Source organism: Paroedura picta, chromosome 10 (assembly GCF_049243985.1).
Source record: "Paroedura picta isolate Pp20150507F chromosome 10, Ppicta_v3.0, whole genome shotgun sequence".
In the NCBI taxonomy this organism is placed as follows: domain Eukaryota; kingdom Metazoa; phylum Chordata; class Lepidosauria; order Squamata; family Gekkonidae; genus Paroedura; species Paroedura picta.
In genome coordinates, this window is record NC_135378.1 from 37,377,895 (window position 1) to 37,396,562 (window position 18,668).

Consider the following 18,668-nt stretch of genomic DNA (forward strand, 5'->3'; position numbering starts at 1 on the left):
AGATGAGGAGAATGAAAGATAAGCCCTTGGGTGTATATATACATATATTGAGGAAGTCTAATAATACAGATTATAGGAAAACAGTCTACCTTTCTTTTTACGGCCTTGATTTGCAACCCTGAAATCTCAAATTTAGCTATTACAATGAACTCCTGTTGCAGACAGAGCTGGGTTTTTTTATCACCACTTAAAATCTAATTAATCCGTATTGAAGCACAAAGATTTCTGTTGTGTTTTAGGGTGAGGGGTCATAGAGCGTTCTTTGTTCATCCGCAGACTTGTAATCATCAGGCATTGGGATATAATTTTACCAAGCAAATTGGAAGGTAACAGATCAAATCCTTATCAGAAAACCTAACTCATGGTTAAGCAGAGTCCTTCGTCCTTTACAAGAAACATTATATTCAACAGGAACAAAAACCCATTTCAGAGCTCTGAAAGGGTTAATTCTCAAACCTTATATCCGGGGCAGGAAAGCAGTAAAGATCACCAGAGCTGCAGCCACCATATAAGGTAGCAGTTCTTATAGAGTTGGCAGATAAGACTTTCCAGTCATTGCAGTTTCAGAGTTCTGCCCATAGAATGGCTTTAGCGTATAGAACTATGATGCAGTTAGCTGGCATTTTACTGTGCTTGTTGGGATGGGTGTTATCCTGTCTCACTACCTACTTACCTCAATGGAAAAACCTCAACTTAGAATTGAATGAACTGGAGATATGGACAATGGGACTCTGGCAAGCTTGTGTGGTCCAAGAAGAAGGGGGAATGCAATGCAAGGAATTTGATTCTTTTCTGGCTTTGCCACCCGAGCTCAAAATTTCTAGGATTCTGATGTTTGTATCAACTGGATTAGGACTTTTGGGCCTCCTGCTCTCAGGTTTTGGACTGGACTGCTTAAAGGTTGGTGAACAACAAAAAGATCTAAAGAAGAGGTTATTGCTGTTGGGAGGAGTTCTCTTCTGGATATCTGGAATAACAGCCATAATCCCAGTTTCATGGGTTGCTCACACAACAGTGCAGGAATTTTGGGATGAGAGCATTCCAGACATTGTTCCCCGGTGGGACTTTGGAGAAGCCCTGTTTGTAGGCTGGTTTGCTGGATTCTGCCTCATCTTTGGGGGCTCTCTGATGAATTGCACCTTCTGCTCAGTTGAGGCTCATGCATCCTCGCTTCATTATACCATGGCAGAAAAGCAAGATGCCTGTCAACACTCGCAAAGAGTCAAGAGACCCAAAAGCCTAAGAGTTTGAGAAGACAGAAAGGCTTCTTTCTCTGTTCAGACTCTTTGAAATGCCAGGCAAAACTTTGCTCAAATTAATATTCAAAGGACTCTTTGGTCCTTTGCCGATTCATTACTCTTGGGCATCTCAGTCTTTCTTCCTCTTCTTTTTATTTAAAGAGCAGTGTTTTACCCTTGTTATTGCAAAGTTGAAAATGCTGGCTTTGCAGGAAGGGATTAAAATGATTGTCTTGATTAACTACCACCATATAGTTTTGTCTGTTTCAAATGAAATATAAATACAAAACCAAAAATCCATGAAAGATCAAATAAGACATAAGGAAATTTGACGATTCCTCACATCACACAACTACACAGTACCAGATACAGCACTTAATTTCCATGTGTGGCCCTTTGTACTCTAACTTCTTGAACAGCCTAGAAATGGGTGGAATATGCTGGTATTAGGGATCTAATCTACTACAAGAAACAAGTTGAACGGCTGCAAGGAAAAGTTTATAGTTGCCAGGTACTCTGGAAGACTGGCATAGCATTTAAAGGATTCCTTTGGCTTGATTCATTGTTATGATTCTCTAAGGAAGAACTAGAGATTCCACACATGGAAGATGCCAAGTTCTTTATTTAAAAAATGCTCACCTGGATACACTTATGTCTGCCTATTTTTTAAAAATGTGGAAGGAGGAAATAAACAACAAACCCATTCTACGAAATGTTATATTTTGTTCTTGTATAGAATCAGTGTTTTAAATAGTCAAGGTTTTGTCTGAAGCCTGCATGATCACCTATATTTCCTAAAAATCTGAGAAATGCTGCATTCATTTTCCTATATGAAAGGTGCATTGTCTTTAGTTTAGCTTGTCTTATATATGTCCCATGAATATGCAACCTAAAATGCCTTTCTTTAAATAACAGAATTGTTAATAATTTAATACTAACCTTTTAAAAGCTATTAAGAAGAGGTTAAAAATAAAAGTGTAACCTGTATAGAGAAAGGAGACAAAGGTTTGTGTATTAGCTTTATTACTAAATGGGCTTTGTTCCTTAGAAATAACGGCTTGCTGATGTTTCCCAGTATGCAAAATATTTCTAAATGGTACTAGATGCTGTGAAATGTACCTGATGTCCTTCAGCAAAGCTAGGCATTTCTAAAAGAATTTCAAAGTGTGAGAATATACATTTCTCTCTCTGTATTAAGTACTAAACCTGTAGCAAGTTCAGAAGTCGGGGCCAAAACCTGAACATTGCTGACCTTACATTTTATGGAAATGATACAGTATCTAATAAGAGACATATTAGCTGGTGTATTCAATTATTTGTAAGACTGGAATCATAGAATTTTTTTCAATAAAGAAAGGAGAGCAGGGAACTTTAGCAAATGGATGTGTTCCAGTAGCAAAGAAATGTTATGTAAAAATTCTAACCTTTTACAAGGAGGCGCATTTTTGGAAGACTGCAACATCTATGAAAAAAGGCCTTTGAATTGATTCCTGACAGTGAAAGAAGAACAAAGAAAGTGCCATTATTTTTGACTTGAGGGTTTGTTTTTGTGGGGGGAGGACAGAAATTCAAGCCTTGCTTTGCTTCCTTGGTTACGGATTTTGAAGAAACTTCTAAAAAGACTGCTGCTGGACAATAATGTGAGGATTCACTGTTTACTGATTACTTTGGAAGATTCCCGATTCTTTGCCTAGAAAATGGACATTCATTCACTGATATTCTTCTGTGTTTTAGACCCGTACAGGATACAGTCAATTGACAATACAGTCAGGGATAAACTGGTACAATAAAAATGACAAAGAGGAGATATCCACAGATAAAGAAATGCAATCTTAATTTAATTGAAACGTTTTAAAACTAAAATACTTTCTGCCAAATCTCAAAGGACTTACTCAAATTTTGAATGAAAAATGTAACTCAAACTGTGCAGTGATCCCATATGTTGGCTTCAGATTGTACCTGATTTGTACAGATAGCTGCTTACTTGTCACTGCACAGAATTAGGGGAATTAGTATCATCATTACCCAACAAATAAACAATTTCCTGCGTCTTCTAGAGAAGAGGCTAAGCTGTCAGAGGCTTAAGATAATAACCAATAGGCTCCTTTTTGACCAGTTCATTCAGACCAGTTTATCCAGCAGAGAACGACTATTAAAAAAGCAATACTGACTGAACCAGAATTCATTAATACCCATTAAAAAAAAAAGACGTGTTTCAGGTTTCTCTGTTTCCACAAGATCTAAGTGGAAGGGACATAAGCATAATGCCTATATTTCCTAAATTTCATGCATTTGTTTGTTATTCCAGTTTTCAGATTAAACACAAAGACAATGGCATATATCACTGCCCACCCACACTTTCTGAACAGATCTATGGGATAAATATAAAGATATAGTTTTATCTATGAGTGGTCATAGGAATGAATCAACCACTAATATTGGAGCAGTAGCTCTTCAAATAATATTGAAAGCTTCTGAATGTAGAAACTTTTTTACTAAAGTCGTGGCAACTTGATCTGGCTGAGAAATTTTATAAAACAGAACACTAATGAGCAAGAAAGCTTTGTTAAAAAAATGTATTTTTTTTCAAATCACTGAAACACACGGAAAGTGCAGAGATGAAAGTTAATCTAGGTGATGTACATGTGTACATTTACAGACAATATTAGCAAAGAAAGACATTTGTGATATAACCTGATTAAATATTTCGTTCAGTCCTGAGCATTTTATACTTAATTGTAACAAGATAAAAATGTAGAAATCTGATTTTCATCTTATAAACGATTTGCTATACTTTTGTTCATTTGGCTAAATAGTAATATTGCCTTGTGCTTGTAATACTTAGAATTCATCAAGCAAATTAGCACTAATATACTAATAATGGGATCATGAGAAGTTTGTGATCATTCTTCTTTTCCATGAAGAATAGCATCCTGCATTAAACATGATAGCTGTATAAATTGGGATTTGTTCATATCCATATTTTTCTTTTAAAATATCAGCATGCTGTTTCATTTCTGTCAATAAACTTGGGTCAGTTTCTTAAGAGCCAGAACTTTTTCAACTTTATTCTTGAGTTATGGCTGTACACTTGTTTAGTAAGAGGGCTTATTAAGGCACAGAAGTTCTCTTTCATTTCAAAAATGAGAATGCCTTGTAAATGGCCAACAATATTATTTGCCAATATGTATAAGTTATCATAAAAACTCATTTTTAGTCCCCTTCTGAAATTCATTGAATGTGTGTGTGCCAAGAAAGTTGTATAATCTTTCTGATGGTAGTTTAAAAAAAGCCCCTGCAAATTTAAATGGCCAGAACTGAACTATATCAACCAGTAACATAAATAAGACTGAAAATAAATAAATCATAAGGTACAACTCTATACATCAAATCTACGAACATTTTATAGTGTCAAAACTGAGAAGCCGAGACAATCAACCTTCATTTCTATATTAAATAATTTCAAAACGTTTAGCTTTTAGAAACTGACCTCATCACAATGAATGGCATGTGTGTGCTTATAACTAGCTCTAAAATGTACATAAAACAGGAAAGGGTATCCATGAAGCACTAAGCACAGTTAATTTTCCTAAGTGCCTCCAGGTCTGAAGTCATGTTTACAGGATCTGAATACTTACATAAACTTGTGCATAACAAGAGAACCCACTGAGGAGATTTGCATTAAAAAAATTAAGGCACAGGGGTGTGTGTGGGTGTGTGTTTTAAAAATACACCAGTTATTCTGAAGATGGCAACAAACATGTCATTATGTTTTCCTGTTCTTTTAACAAGACAATTATTATCCCAGCATGCTACATCTTAGGATCTAACAGTATAATATTTTACTATTTCCAACAGGGACAGCTTCTTTTTTCTACTTAGATTTCATATGTAGGTGTGTTTTTCTGTATGTGTTACAAATATAAGCAGCAAGTGCCAATCAAATGATTCGGCCAGTTTGTACTCCCAAGGTGTAACTGAAAAGCCCTTCAATCAAAATCTCTATGGCTGATGGCTCAGTCTGATGAAGTACCATGGACATAGAGCTGCAGTTGTCATTTTGGAAGAAATTAGACATTAGAATTCAAATTTTGCCTTCCAATTTTCTTCAGCAATCAGCTGCCTTGTCCTCGACTGCTCAGCCACTCTTCGATATAGGGTTGCCAACTTTGGGTTGGTAAACTACTGGGATTTGGAGATACAGCTAATGGAAGGTGGGGTTTGGGGAGAGCCTCAGCAAGGTTTCATGCCATACAGTTCACCCTGCAAAGCAGCCATTTTCTCCAGGGAAACTGATCTCTGTGGTCTGCAGATCGCTTACAATTCTGGGAGATCTCTAGGTTCAACCTGGAGGTTGGCAGGCCCATTGTGCTATCACAGCAGCTAGGCTAATGGTTGCCAGAATGATTACTTCTGCTAGCTAATCCCTACTATCACCTCAGCGAAGACCAGCTATTTGTGGCAAGATGACACACACACACACATATATATATATACCAGTATGTACACATCCACTTACATACTTTTAGCATTATGTTGCTTAGAAAAGTCACCGGAAGGTTTTGTTTCCCAGGACCAGCCCTGATAAGCAGATTCATATTGTCTTTTGCCTTTTTGTCAATACAAACCGCTATTTTAAAAAAACCCATAAGATTCTAGTTTCATAGATATCTCAGTTGCAGTTATTCCTTTTTGTGCCACTCTGACCGTTTATGCACTGAGAACTTCACTGCCCAATCTCCTGTGCAGGAGCACATATTGGGGGCGGATAAGGTGCACCAGGCCAAATGCTCCCCCATGTGGGTGCAGGAAGAGGTGGGGCAACCTGCCACAACTAAAACTCCAGCCTGCAGCCCGGCATGAAACCTCCAGTGCGCAAACAGTCTTTAGGAATCAGCTTGCATGGTGAATTTAATCTTTTACCTACCAAAACTCAGTTATAAGTGCTTTAATATCATGCATTTCTCTTCAGAAGACATTTCTGTACCAAATGATGTGTTCAGTACTTAAACGAATTATGCATTTCGCCGAGAACCCCTTGTTTGAAAAACTGCACAGGTCTCTCAGGGCTTCATGCACTTGACTGTTCCTACAAGCTACTGGCTGTTATGCTACACATACACATGACACTGAGGTGTTAGATTTAGCTTTTAAGTGTTTCGCTCCTCAGGTTTAAAGGTTTTGCATGAACCTGAGCCCAGTTTCAGAAAAGAGCTGCCCTTGGGTAGGTTCAGTTTAATACATTTCAGGGTTAGAGGGCTGCCGCCGCACCATGCCTTGCCTTGCCTTCAGATGCAAGAAGCCTGACTGTAGCCCAAGGTCCAGTACATTCACAAAACCATGTGCCTGTAGCTCAGTGTCAAAGGACTCTTTCTTCGTATATAAAAAAGGCAGGGTTCTTAGCGGAAAGTTCCAATGTGGGGGACAGAAGTCAACAGCACCTGTCTATGTGAGGCAGCTTTGCTGTTTTAGAAGGAGAGCTTGTGTTTATTGCTAGCTAAAAAAAGAAGTCACACGTTTGTACAAAAATATTGCATGGCCTAGCAGCCACCTTCACAGTCTGCTCTTGTGGGGGGGGGGGGGGAGAAACAGCGAAAAGAAACCTCCTCTTGCAGAGCGTAATATTTCTTGACACAGTGCAGTGCGACAGGATATGCTTAGTACTGCCTTTGTTCTTTAGATCCATCTTTACAAAATAGCAGCACATCTGCAATACATACAAACTGTACAAAAATTAGCATCAGTGTACGAGAAATAATCTACTTTGGTTTTCGGTGTGGGGGATTTGCACAGAGGAGAAGAGAGGGGCTTTAGTTCTTGTATTAAAAAACAACCCATACATACAGGACACAATTCACTGTTGTTGGGTCTTTGTTTTTTTTGTTTTTGTTTTGTTTTTTGTTTACAAACCATATCCATGAATGGGATGTAAACAGAAAGGCTTTAAACTATGCTACAAAATCTGCCATCTTTATTTAAAAAAAAAAAGATGAGCAAGTAGAACAACACCTTGCGGAGACAGGGGCAGGGAAACTGTTAGACATCATCAGCTGGAAGTGAAGGTATGCTGATTTTTGCTCTTGTGAAGTATGCAATCTTCTCCCTTTAAAAAACAAAAGAGAGGGGGAAAGAAATATAAAAGTTACAGAGTTTACTGTGAGATTTGCTGTAACAGGCACTGCAGGAGAAACAGAAATGGGCTTGATCTGATGACAATTTCTGCTGGTAGAAGAGTTCTGTATCACTGGAGCTTTGTCACTACCCCCATTCCTCTGCAGTCCCAAACGTTGTTCCCAGAGGACAGAAGACCCTAAGTGATGAAGTGGCAAAAAGTCATCCCCCCCATGTGTAAAAATTTATTGCAGGATCTAACTCAATGGGGAAAAGGTGTTATAAATTCCAACTCAAGAGAACAAATCTCTGTATGCTTGAAGCTTTGCCTTTAAAGTACACTGACTTTATGAAGCACATTAAATTATACATTCCATAAGTCACTGAATAGGCCCTAGCAGTAATCAGTCCAGCCCAGCAAGGGAAAGTTGAGTGTGGAATTAGGCATCCAGATATGCAGGTCAAGGAGACTGGAGATTTGCATTGGCATCTACATTTATATGGCAATATTCAGGTACCCCAAATCTGCACCTTTTAGGGGCATGATGATGCCTGTCCTATAAAATCTCTTGTATATGTGAATGAATGGATTAGAGCCCAGCCTTCCAAGTGGCCACAATGATAATCTTTTAAAAGGACAGTTTAATACACCCATGTTTTAAATGGCTTATTCTTACATCCAGCAAGAGTGCGTCTGTCTCAGTCCCCTCTCTCTCTGTGTATTAGCCTCACTTGTTAGTCTCATACATTGTTATGCACTATGCAAATGCTGATAGACCTGAGGGATTTGGTGACTAGAATGCAGATTTGAATAGCAACATTGCCCAGTGAGGTTATCGGGCACCTCTCTTTAATAACATAACAAATATTAATTCGCTGCACACCACCTGGCTAAAATGAACCGTGGAATAGATGTCAAGTTGCAGCCTACATGCACCCAAGCAGGTACAGAAAACATAGAGACCAGCTAGTTGTCAATCTCCAGGACATAACTAAAAACTTGGCTCACATTATGAGAGATTTCACAAATGGACTTTTCAGAAGAGATGCCTACCTTTGGGACAATATTCCAAATAACCGGTACTAACTTCATCAGTTTCCCAACTTCCTCACACAACAAATGGAACTCAATTAGCAATCCCTAACAACTCACCCCACCTAGACAGTTTTCTCTCCAGCAATAAAGGGCTCATCAAGAAACATGAACTTCTGTTCTACTCTGGTAGAGCAATCACAGTTATTGTATAGCGTCTGGGAACCCATCTTGGTTTTACCCAGAGTATTGTCTGCATTCTGAACAAACCCACCACATGACTTGTATTCCTGTTCACCCCTGCTTTCCTTAGATAATTTTGTTTGTATATTTCATGTGCTTTTGGTGTTTGTTTGAACAGCTTTAATTCTCTTTAGTAAAAGCAAATTTACAGTTTATAGTTGACATGTTTATTTAGAGTTTCCTAAGGGGATATCCTGGTATATGTAGGTGGAGATTCTGTAGTGACCCACCTCCAATTAATCTGCTAATTTCCCTAACTAAATTCAGGAGACCTCCAATTTGGGTAACAGTCAAAATGCTTAACTGTAGAAGAAACAGTGTATCAGGAGGTGTAGTCATTCCCATTGCATTAACAAACATTTAGATTGCTTTCTGCTCACGTATCAAGTTCAATATCAAATTTCATGGCCTGACCATTTAAAGAGGTCCCATTGATATAAATTCTGTCTTGTATGTCATGAGTGTGTTTTATAATCTCTCCTCTATAAAAAAAACACACATGCTTTATGTATATAAACATTAAGATACTTTGTCACCACCCCCATTCTTGGACAGAAATATTGAAAACACATGAAAAGGACAACTTGTGTATTCACTTCCCACAATAGATAAGTGAAAATGGAATAAGGCTTCTTGAATCAAAACAGCAGGACCATGAAGCTCAGTGGCAACACAACTCAATCCCTGCACACTAGTTCCCCCGTTGATGGGACCTCTGGGTGACTATCAGCCGCAATATGGAACAAACAAATACACTACAGGTGTCTTTTTCCAGCCCAGGCATTAGCAACTGATAGGGAGGCCTTTGCATTTAGAGAAATAGTACAAGGGGATAGGGGTTGCCAGTTCTGAGCAGAGAAATACCTGGAAATCTGGGGTGTTGGAGCTTCAGAAGAGCAGGGTTTGAGGAAGGATTTCAGTGGGGTATAATGCCTTAGATTCCATCTTCCCAAGCACTTATTGTCTGCGGGCGAACAGATCTCTGTCACCTGGAGATCAGTTTTAATTCCCAAGATATCTCCAGCTACCACCTGGAGCCTGGCAACCCTACAAAGGGAAGAGTTTAACCTTCCTTCCTCATTGCTGCAGCCCTGGATCTTCCCTTAGGCTACTTTTTTTAGACCTGACTGGCTAACCTAGAAGTTCTCGCAGCCTGCATAAATTCCAAAAGATCAGAGCTCTCTTTACCGAAATGACTGCACTTGTAGCGGCACCTTCTGGCTCTGCTCTCGCAACCGGCACACATCCTTCGAAGCTTTCCGCATCAATTTTTCAGCACTCAAACCTCGTTTTTTTTCCTCCTTTGATTGTTCAGCCTGTTGAAGGAACAAAATTACAGCTACCATGTAGCAACTGACAATATGATAGAGGTCTCAGGAAGGCTGGGAAAGAAGAGTACCCATTTAAGCCCATCAGGCAAAATTTCTACAACAGAACGTGATAATGGGACACAGCATGAATTTACGAGCAGAGGGGAAGTGTACAGTGCTGCAGCTGGAAGCAGTGCATTGTTCCGGTCAGAAAATGAGAACCCCTAGTGGCACATTGACTGAAATGAACTTGGGCTGAAAATGGTTCCAGGCAGCCTTGCATCTCTTTAAAACGGCTCTTAATTCGTGCACCAGGTCCTATGCATACCACGCAGGAAGATTTGCTGGCATGCACATGTAGAAGCTAGGGGATGGCTGGAAAGCCCTTTAAACAGGATTCTGCAGTCAGTGATGCAGAGTTCCGTCCCTTTTTTCATGCCCAGGGCCTTCCTTGAGGACACGTTTCCTTTAAAAAAGAAGGTATGGACTTGGACACAATGCAATTTCTGCAGACAACAATTTCCACTTGTGGAAGACAACTTTCTCACCTCCCCCTCCTCTGCAGCCAAAATGCACTCCCCAGTGCTACACCTGGAAGACAGAGGTCCTCTAAGAACCACAAGGAAAATAAACAAACAAACAAACAAAGAGGAAGGAGAAGAGAGTCATCCTTTGTGGGCTGAAATCCTCCTGTCCGCAGATATAGTCCATTGGATTCAGAGCTGTGCTTCAACCAGACAACATTCATGCATTGCAAAACTCTAAGGACTGAAAACTCTAAGGAAGAATGCCCACTGTCGGGAGCTCTCAAAATCATCTTCTATTTATCTGTATCCTGTGTTGCCCATTGTGTTAAGAAAGTGTGTGCCGGTGTTTCATTTTCTGCCTGATTTTTTAATGTTAGTGCACCAAAGGCCCTGAAGTGTCCACTTTTTGTAGTTCTAATGGACACCCTTCTTCCATTATAGACACCGGTTTGTTTCAAGGAGCTAACATTACGCCAAGGACATATGCAAGGTTTTGAAGATTCTTGGCGCTACACAGACTTTAACAATGAAAGAGGTATTTTATAGGCTTTAAGTAGATGCTAAGGCTAACTCTTCAAATGAATCTTCTATATACTCAGATTCATATAAGAATAAACTGTCCAAATCCATAAATTGTCTTAAAATGATGAAGTAAAGATCAATATTTATTTATTAAAAATCCTAACTCCTTGTTCAAAGCATTTTGCAGCTCCATGTTGAATGACAAGCAAGTGCATTTATAGCCCATCTGAAGCCATGGTCTGAAAGCACTTAGGAGGGGGATCCAGTAGGCACATCCCAAAGATCCCGTTCCAAGGTCCTCTCCTCCATCCTCATAAGCAGCTTTGTATGACCATGGAGACAGAACTATTCCATTTGTGGTTCAGTGGAAATAAAGCTGTGTCTCTTAAGTTTCAGTTTGCAGACATGAAATTAATTTAACTGCTATAGGCAGTGCGACTTTGCCTGTGAACTCTTTTCCACTTAGAGACACGTGAAGATTTCTGCTTCATACCTGCTTTTCAGCTTGTGTCAAGAGCTTTTGGAACCTTTCATCCTCCAACACACATGGAGGAAGCTCTGTCTCCCCTCTCGCTTTCATGTCCTCAAGCTTCAGTTTAAGTTCGCGCAGGGTATGCAGTTCATCATTCAGGCGGTTCTGTCGAGTCCGAGAAGCCTGGAGATCCAGCTCCAAGTCGAGAGAGGTACGGACAGGGCGCTCTTGTGTTCCTCTTCGCATGTTAGGCTGGCAAGTAGGCTAGAGTTTTCAGGAATTCCAAGAAATAAAAGTTACGATGATACACTGAAAGTCCACAAAAGGCACAACTCTACAAATGGCTTGGAGCCAGCCAAAACTTTCTGTGAGTAAAAGGAGAGGGATGATTTTTGCTATTACCTCCTTCTCGCAGAACACCTTGGATTCCCCAAAAGTTATTTCTAGGGGATTCCCTGTTTCTCAGGAGTAACATTTCAACGTACGTGTATATGTTTTGGGCCAACAGGGAAGGAAGGAAATTGTGAAAATTGCCTGTCTTTGACCACTGAAATTATAGATGAGATCCAAACCACATAGCATATGTCTAGGATCATATTTTTGCATGTAAAGTTGTCATCAAAGAAGCACCTTCTTAAGCCTAGTAGACTTAGAAAAGTGAAACTCTGCTTAGGATGGCATTTTAATTACTGCAAGGCTACTGCTTTTTGCATTTTTCACAATATGGACAGTTTTTGGAACATCACAAAATAACCCGCATTAGCAATCAATCATTACAGTGGCTTTTAGCTCAAGACCATTACGAATAAATAACGCATTTCATAATTTTTATCTTTTCAGTTATACCAACATACTTCTCAAAAGTTATAAGCATGCTTGTTTTCTGTCATATAGGTTTGGCACAATCTAAGTTTTCCTATATTATTTTACCCAGCACAGACATGCTGTGTCTGTCCCCTATGTTCTTCAAACATCCCTTCAATATTTAGTAGTTTGATGCACACTTTTCCATTGCCAAGAGATCTTTCATTCATGAAGAATCCCAAGTCCTTCATAAACCAAGACTGATTTCTAATAAGAAACTGGATACCGGGTGGATCTATCACTTGCCATGAGTCTCAAGTGGGAAAGGCAGATGGCAAATAAAATAAAATAAATCATTTGGTGGCTGAGGTATATCTGGGGACTTTGGTTGCTGATGTATAGCTGCAAAGTCGGGGAAGAATGCACTTTGCAGAAGAGAAACAGAACTGCACATCATTCTACTCTGCCCCAATCCCACTTGGGAACTTCCTAGGTATGTCCTGGCCACATATCTGAAGTGACAGACCATAGGGGGCATGGCTTCAGGCAAAGAGCAGTTGTCAGGGAAAGGATTATGTGTCCTACCCAATGCTGCTTGCAGCAAATCATGCTCCACCTCCACTGCCTCACAGCTGTTCCATGGCATCTGGGACGCCTAGGGCCATGTCTGTCCCCTATAACCATCTCTTTCCATTCACCATTTCCCAGTTCTGAGCATAATGGGTGGAGGAGGTAAAATAAACAATTCTCCCATTCTTGGAGTCAGATAGGAAGAGAGAAGAGTAAAGTTCCCTCAAGAATAGTGAGTTTTAAACAGGACCACCTTGGTAAAGCAGCACCTACCCTTTTGACTCTCAAGCTCCGTCGTTCTGTTGCATTTCTCACAAAGAGGGACTTTTTGGCCAATGTTGAGCTGTCACTGTCGCTCCGATTCAGCTGTCAATGCAAGGAACAGGCAGGATTCATGACATAAAGTGGGCAGACCAGAAAAAGACCTACTCCCAAGGTTAAACAAAATCTGAGTCCCGTTAACACCTTAAAGACCCACAACATTTCCCAGGATAGAAGAAGAGGAGCTAGTTTTTTATATCCCACTTTTCACTACCCAAAGGTATCCCAAAATGGCTTGCAAACACCTTACCCTTCCTCTCCCCACAACAGACACCCTGTGAGGTAGGTGAAGCTGAGAGAGCTCTAAGAGCTGCTCTGTAAGGACAGCTCTAAGAGAACTGTGATTGGCCCAAGGTCACCCAGCTGGCTTCATCTGCAGGAGTGGAGAATCAGTTCTCCAGATTAGTGTCCACCATTCTTCAACCACTACACCACACAGGAAGAGAAACCTGCTACAATTCTATGATTTGAGCAACCATTATTCAGAAGCTACCAACAACTACCTTATTGCAGTTTTAATATTTAAGCATCTGTTTCTTTAAGGGAAACCCTTGTGAGAAAAGCAGAAGCAAAACAAAGGTTCTCTCAGTGATTCATGTCTGCATCCTTTTTGCGTTATCAATGATTTGCAGCCCTACAGGAAAAAACAACCTTCTTTTACATTATTACATTTCAGTGCTACACGAAGTATCACCAGACTCCGAAAGCCACTACTTGTGCAAGAAAACTGTATACGAAGAAAGTACCTACAGAAATCTAGAAAAACCACTTACAGAGGGACCCGGAATACCAGATTCTTTCCTCGATAAATGTAAAGGAAATGCTGAGGCAGGACTGAGTTTAATACAGCCATTTCAAGTGAAACCCTAAATGCATCAAAATGTCTTTTCACCTCTAAGGTAATAATTAATTCGATGGGAGAAGACTGTCATGTGAGCTCAGAAACAGACAGACTTCATCAGCTCAGTATAACTGAATATCGTATTTGCTAGAAACACATTTTCATCAACAATGTCAACTAAGTTGGGTGCTTCAAAGGCCTAAGCAGCCACTCGCACCTGAAGCAGCCAATGCTGCATCATGGGGGGGGGAGGGGAGGGGAGGTGCGGGCGTCAACGCGCCGGTTGGCACATCAACAGCCATGCCTCCCCCCCTCCACAACGCGGCGCTTGCTGCTTTGGGCATGAGCGGACGCTTCGGATGCCGAAGCGCCCAACCCTAAAACATATTGTGGTCCTGAACAGTCACTGCCCCATTTGGGTGAGGGTTAAATCCTTATACAAATTCTGTCTTCATGAACGGTGACACAATGCTTTAGGATGCTTAGGGCTGATCCTGCGTTGAGCAGGGGGTGGCCTGTATGGCCCCTTCCAACTCTATGATTCTATGAATGAAACAAGGACTGTGGTGTCTCAATGGCAGCAGTGGTTATCAAAGGGTTATCAAAGGCTTTACAACAGTGGAAAGAGGCAACTCCATCATATATCAGAACTGAGGAACCTTTATGAACCTGGCATGTATAGCACTTAGTAGGCATAACACTTCAAAAAATGTAATATCATCTTGGTTTCTGGAGCTCTTTGAACTGTAAATGTCTCTCCTTCTGCTTCCTGCTCTTTCCTACCCTCCCTTTCTTTCACCCCTTTTCCTGTCGTATGTTAGTAGGGTTAATGCACGTTGTGTGAAAGGTGTTCCAAAGGACATGAATTCTTGTGGGACTATTTTGTTTCGTTGTGTAATGAAGATGTCTCATATTATATATGTGTGTGTGTGTGTGTGACTGCATAAAAGATAACGTGTGTGAGAGAGACTGCATAAAGGATATAATTTTAAGTGTTCTTCTGGAAGATGTATTAAGCAACCTTATTTACAAAAATTATACTACAGATTTTTCAATAATTAATGAGGGCTGAGCCTTAAAATATGCTGATGGCATTAGCATCTGAGAAATAGCTGTGTAATCCAGGCTTCTCTCTCCCCAAAGAGACATTAGTTTTCCTACCACAGGAAGAGAGCTGTTAAGTGATCATCGATAGTAATGTCCGTATGTTAGTACTTAAATGTCACATGCATTTCAGGAGGTACAAGCGGAATCAGAAGCTCAGCTTCCACCTGCACAGTTAGAGGAAAACTGGATAATAATGAAGAATAAAAACAAATATTAAAACTAGTTGTGAGTATTCAGTGGCAAGCCGGGAAGATTTGTAGCAACTTGCCTAGGTTTATTAAGAACAAGTTAACCAGCCCACCCTTGGTGAAGAGGGCTTTTGACATACTCCCCAATGACATCTTATTCAGAAAGCTCTCAAGAAGTGCAACTAACACAGATCTCATATGGCAGGGGTGGCCAAAATATGACTCTCCAGATGTTTATGGACTACAATACCCATGAGAATTGTAATCCACTGACATCTGGAGAGCCACAGTTTGGTCACCCCTGTCATATAGAGGTTATGAGAGCAAGAGAAAAAATACTACACATGCAAAAGACTGATATTGAACTGAATAAGGGGGAAAGCAGCATCACCAAGGCAATAGAGCTTTTCAACATAAAAACTTATTATTCCTTTGACACATGGCCATGCAGAGTTTTCTGCCCTTTGCTCACCCAGAAGAATTGTGGTGTGAGATAAAGCAGAGTAGAATCTTACCTCCCTTATACATCCCAACCATATCCCTCCTTTTCAAAACTTTCCAGATGCAATCAAGAAGCTAGAAATACAGGAGGGAACTGTATATGAAGGAAGTGAGCAGAACAGAGGCATGACTTAGAATATAAGAACAGCTGGGGTTTTATATCCCACTTTTCACTACCCGAAGGAGTCTCAAAGTGGCCTACAAACACCTTTCCCTTCCTCTTCCCACAACAGAAACCCAGTGAAGTAAGTGGGTCTGAGAGAGCTCTGACAGGATTGCTTTGTGAGAACAGCCTGAAGAGAACTGTGACTAACCCGGGCTCATTCAGCACACATTGGATAATGCACTTTCAATGTGCTTTTGCAGCTGGATTTTCCTGTGCGGAACAGGATAATCTACTTCTAAAGTGCATTGAAAGTGTATGATCCAACATGTGTATAATGGACCTCAGAGTCACCAAGCTAGCTGTGTGTGGAGAAGTGGAGAATCAAATCTCCAGATTAGAGTCCACCGCTCTTTAAACCCTACACCATGCTGGTTCTAACAGCCATTAGCTGAAGGGCCCAAATTTGACTATTACACAAACAGAGGTTGCTTTAAAACCAATCAGTCTTGCCTCTACAGATGACTGGGAGTGGTGGAGTACATGAACCTGAGAATAAGCTGGACTTCTTCTCCTTGTGAACAAAGTATAAAGCAAGTCAGTGGATTCAAACTGTCAGAAGACAATTGAAAGGACAGGCAGGATGTAAGCCTCTTGTGAGAATGTATCCCTTCAGACATCACCAGGCGATGGATTGTTTGAAGACAGCCCATATGGACACTTCTCTGTCCCTTGTATGATTTTGACTTTGAGCCAAAGGACACCAAAGTCAATTGCTCTGCGGCAGTGGCTGTGCGAGGCGGCTCCTTCCAGAAAAGATAGTTCTGAGAAGTGTCATCTTCACACGGCAGATGTTAATCTAAAAATTATACATGGCTCGAAATTGCAGGGAAGCAACACGTTGCTTATGAACAGTTTTGCGAGAACCGTTTGAGAGATCAAAGGCCCCAATTAATTGAGGCCATGAAAGTGTTCCAGCAGCCGTTGCTTATACACGCTCGCTGCAAAGGAGTAAATCCCAGCATATAAACAGCACTTTGCGAAAGGATTGGTCATGTAGCATTTCCACATGCCATCTTAGGTGAAAACGGCAATTTACCCCTCCTTGGCAGTGACAGATGGGTTTCCCAATAGAGGGCTCGGCCTGCAATGTCCCATTGCCAAAGAAGTTAAATGAGTCTTTAGATAATAGGGCCTTGCGGAGAACGCTCTTTATCTTACCCTGCAGATGTACTGGTTCCGCTCGCCTGGAGAGAAGGTTTGTGAGCGGACTATCATGCTGTTCCTGACAAAGGGAGGCTGCTGCTGAGACTTCAGGCTGGCTCTGTCCTTGGGCCGCACAACCACACTCTCACCCTCTGTGTTCGTTTCTTTGTCAACCTGTTGAGGAATCACATACATTTGTCAAAACTAAAAAAAAAGAACCTCTAGTGCCCCCCACCCCCCACCCCAGCCCAGCTTGATTGTCATAACGGCATGTCACAAACCAGTTAAGATCAGGCACAAGTGATTCAAATGCCTTGGCTTTCCACTTATGAAAACGTTGCAGCCATGCTTAGAAGTAGGATGATATTCCTTTGAAGTTACTAAAAACCTACCTGACAGTTCTGATTGTGCCAGTGCAAAACACACACAGACAAAACTCTAGAGGGTGTAAGGATGTTGAAAGCATGAGTTTCCTTAGTGGAAAAGGAAAAGTCCTACTGCTCGTTTAAATTGGTTTGTTTGATCTTAGGTTTGCTAGATAGAGACTGCTTTTTAGGAAAGCTACCAAGACCTGGTGAATCAAAGTGGGCATCATTTTGGGTCCAGGCTGAAATTTCTACTCAGCTATAAGTTCCAGTGCCTGCCCACGTGTTATGTTTCCCCAGGGATGTCCGTGAGCTGAGTGGGAAGGCACAGTCTGAAGTGCCTCACTTCTCCGATGACAAGGGTCCCATTCAGTTTGGAACCATGACTCACAGCCAGGGGCAGCTTAGCCCATTCCCCTGTGCCATTTTCTTAACCTATTTGCTCCACTAGGGAAGCATATTGTGTAGCTTATCAGTACAAGTGCAGCCCCGGCAGCTTGGGAAAGTGGCGTGGAGAGGAAAGGCTACCTTCCTCCCTCCTTGGTGCATGCTGTGGTCATGGTGGAAAGTACCAGTTTATGTTGACCTTGTAGGGTATTCAAGGAAAGAGACATTCAGAGATTTGCCATTGCCTGCCTCTGTGCTGAGACCATGGATTTTCTTGTTGGTCTCCCATCTAAATACTCACTGGGGCTGAACCTGCTTAGCTTCTGAGTAGTGGTGAGATGGACTATCTTGGGCTGTGGTATGGATGTGAACTGGGCTTGTGCATAGTTAGCTGAAAAGCTCTGTAACTGTAACTGGGCCAAGGTCACCCAACTGGCTGCCTGTGGAGGAGGAGTGGGGAATCAAGCTCAGTTCTCCAGATCAGAGGCTGCTGCTGCTAACCACAACACCAAGCTGACTCTAAAACTGAGAAGGGGAGGAACCACACATGTCCTGCGCTCCTTGGAGGAAGTGAAGGCTTTAAAAAAAGGAACAGGTTTCATCCTAGCTAGAGCTAGAGAACACAGACATGTGCTGCTAATGGGGCTAGCACAGCAGATCATGTTTCTAAGCTTCTCAACTGCGCATTAACTTAAGATGCCATAATAGAATCCTCTTTTTTCTACTAATATTTTTGTAGCCATGTTTTGGATCCAGACACTGTATAACAATCCCAGCTGCAAGTTGAAGAGGATATAAAATTGTGCCCAGATACTGTTC

At 41.1% G+C, this 18,668-nt stretch overlaps 2 protein-coding genes across 2 annotated transcripts in view; one reads left to right on the forward strand and one right to left on the reverse strand.

Annotated features, from left to right (window-relative positions):
* Positions 1-552: 552 nt before the first annotated feature.
* Positions 553-2,021, forward strand: CLDN22 (claudin 22). Its single transcript, XM_077302316.1, has one exon. The coding sequence runs from the start codon at positions 583-585 to the stop codon at positions 1,249-1,251; it is 669 nt and encodes a 222-aa protein (XP_077158431.1). The 5' UTR covers positions 553-582; the 3' UTR covers positions 1,252-2,021.
* An 846-nt stretch (positions 2,022-2,867) lies between these two features.
* WWC2 (WW and C2 domain containing 2) overlaps positions 2,868-18,668 on the reverse strand; it is a 165,711-nt gene continuing 149,910 nt past the window's right edge. Inside the window, exons 19-23 of the mRNA XM_077302315.1 lie at positions 17,113-17,271; positions 13,104-13,196; positions 11,478-11,720; positions 9,814-9,941; positions 2,868-7,341 (exon numbers count right to left, since the gene is read on the reverse strand). Coding sequence (XP_077158430.1) covers positions 7,275-7,341; positions 9,814-9,941; positions 11,478-11,720; positions 13,104-13,196; positions 17,113-17,271 — 690 coding nt within the window. The 3' untranslated portion in view covers positions 2,868-7,274. The remainder of the gene's footprint in view (positions 7,342-9,813; positions 9,942-11,477; positions 11,721-13,103; positions 13,197-17,112; positions 17,272-18,668) is intronic.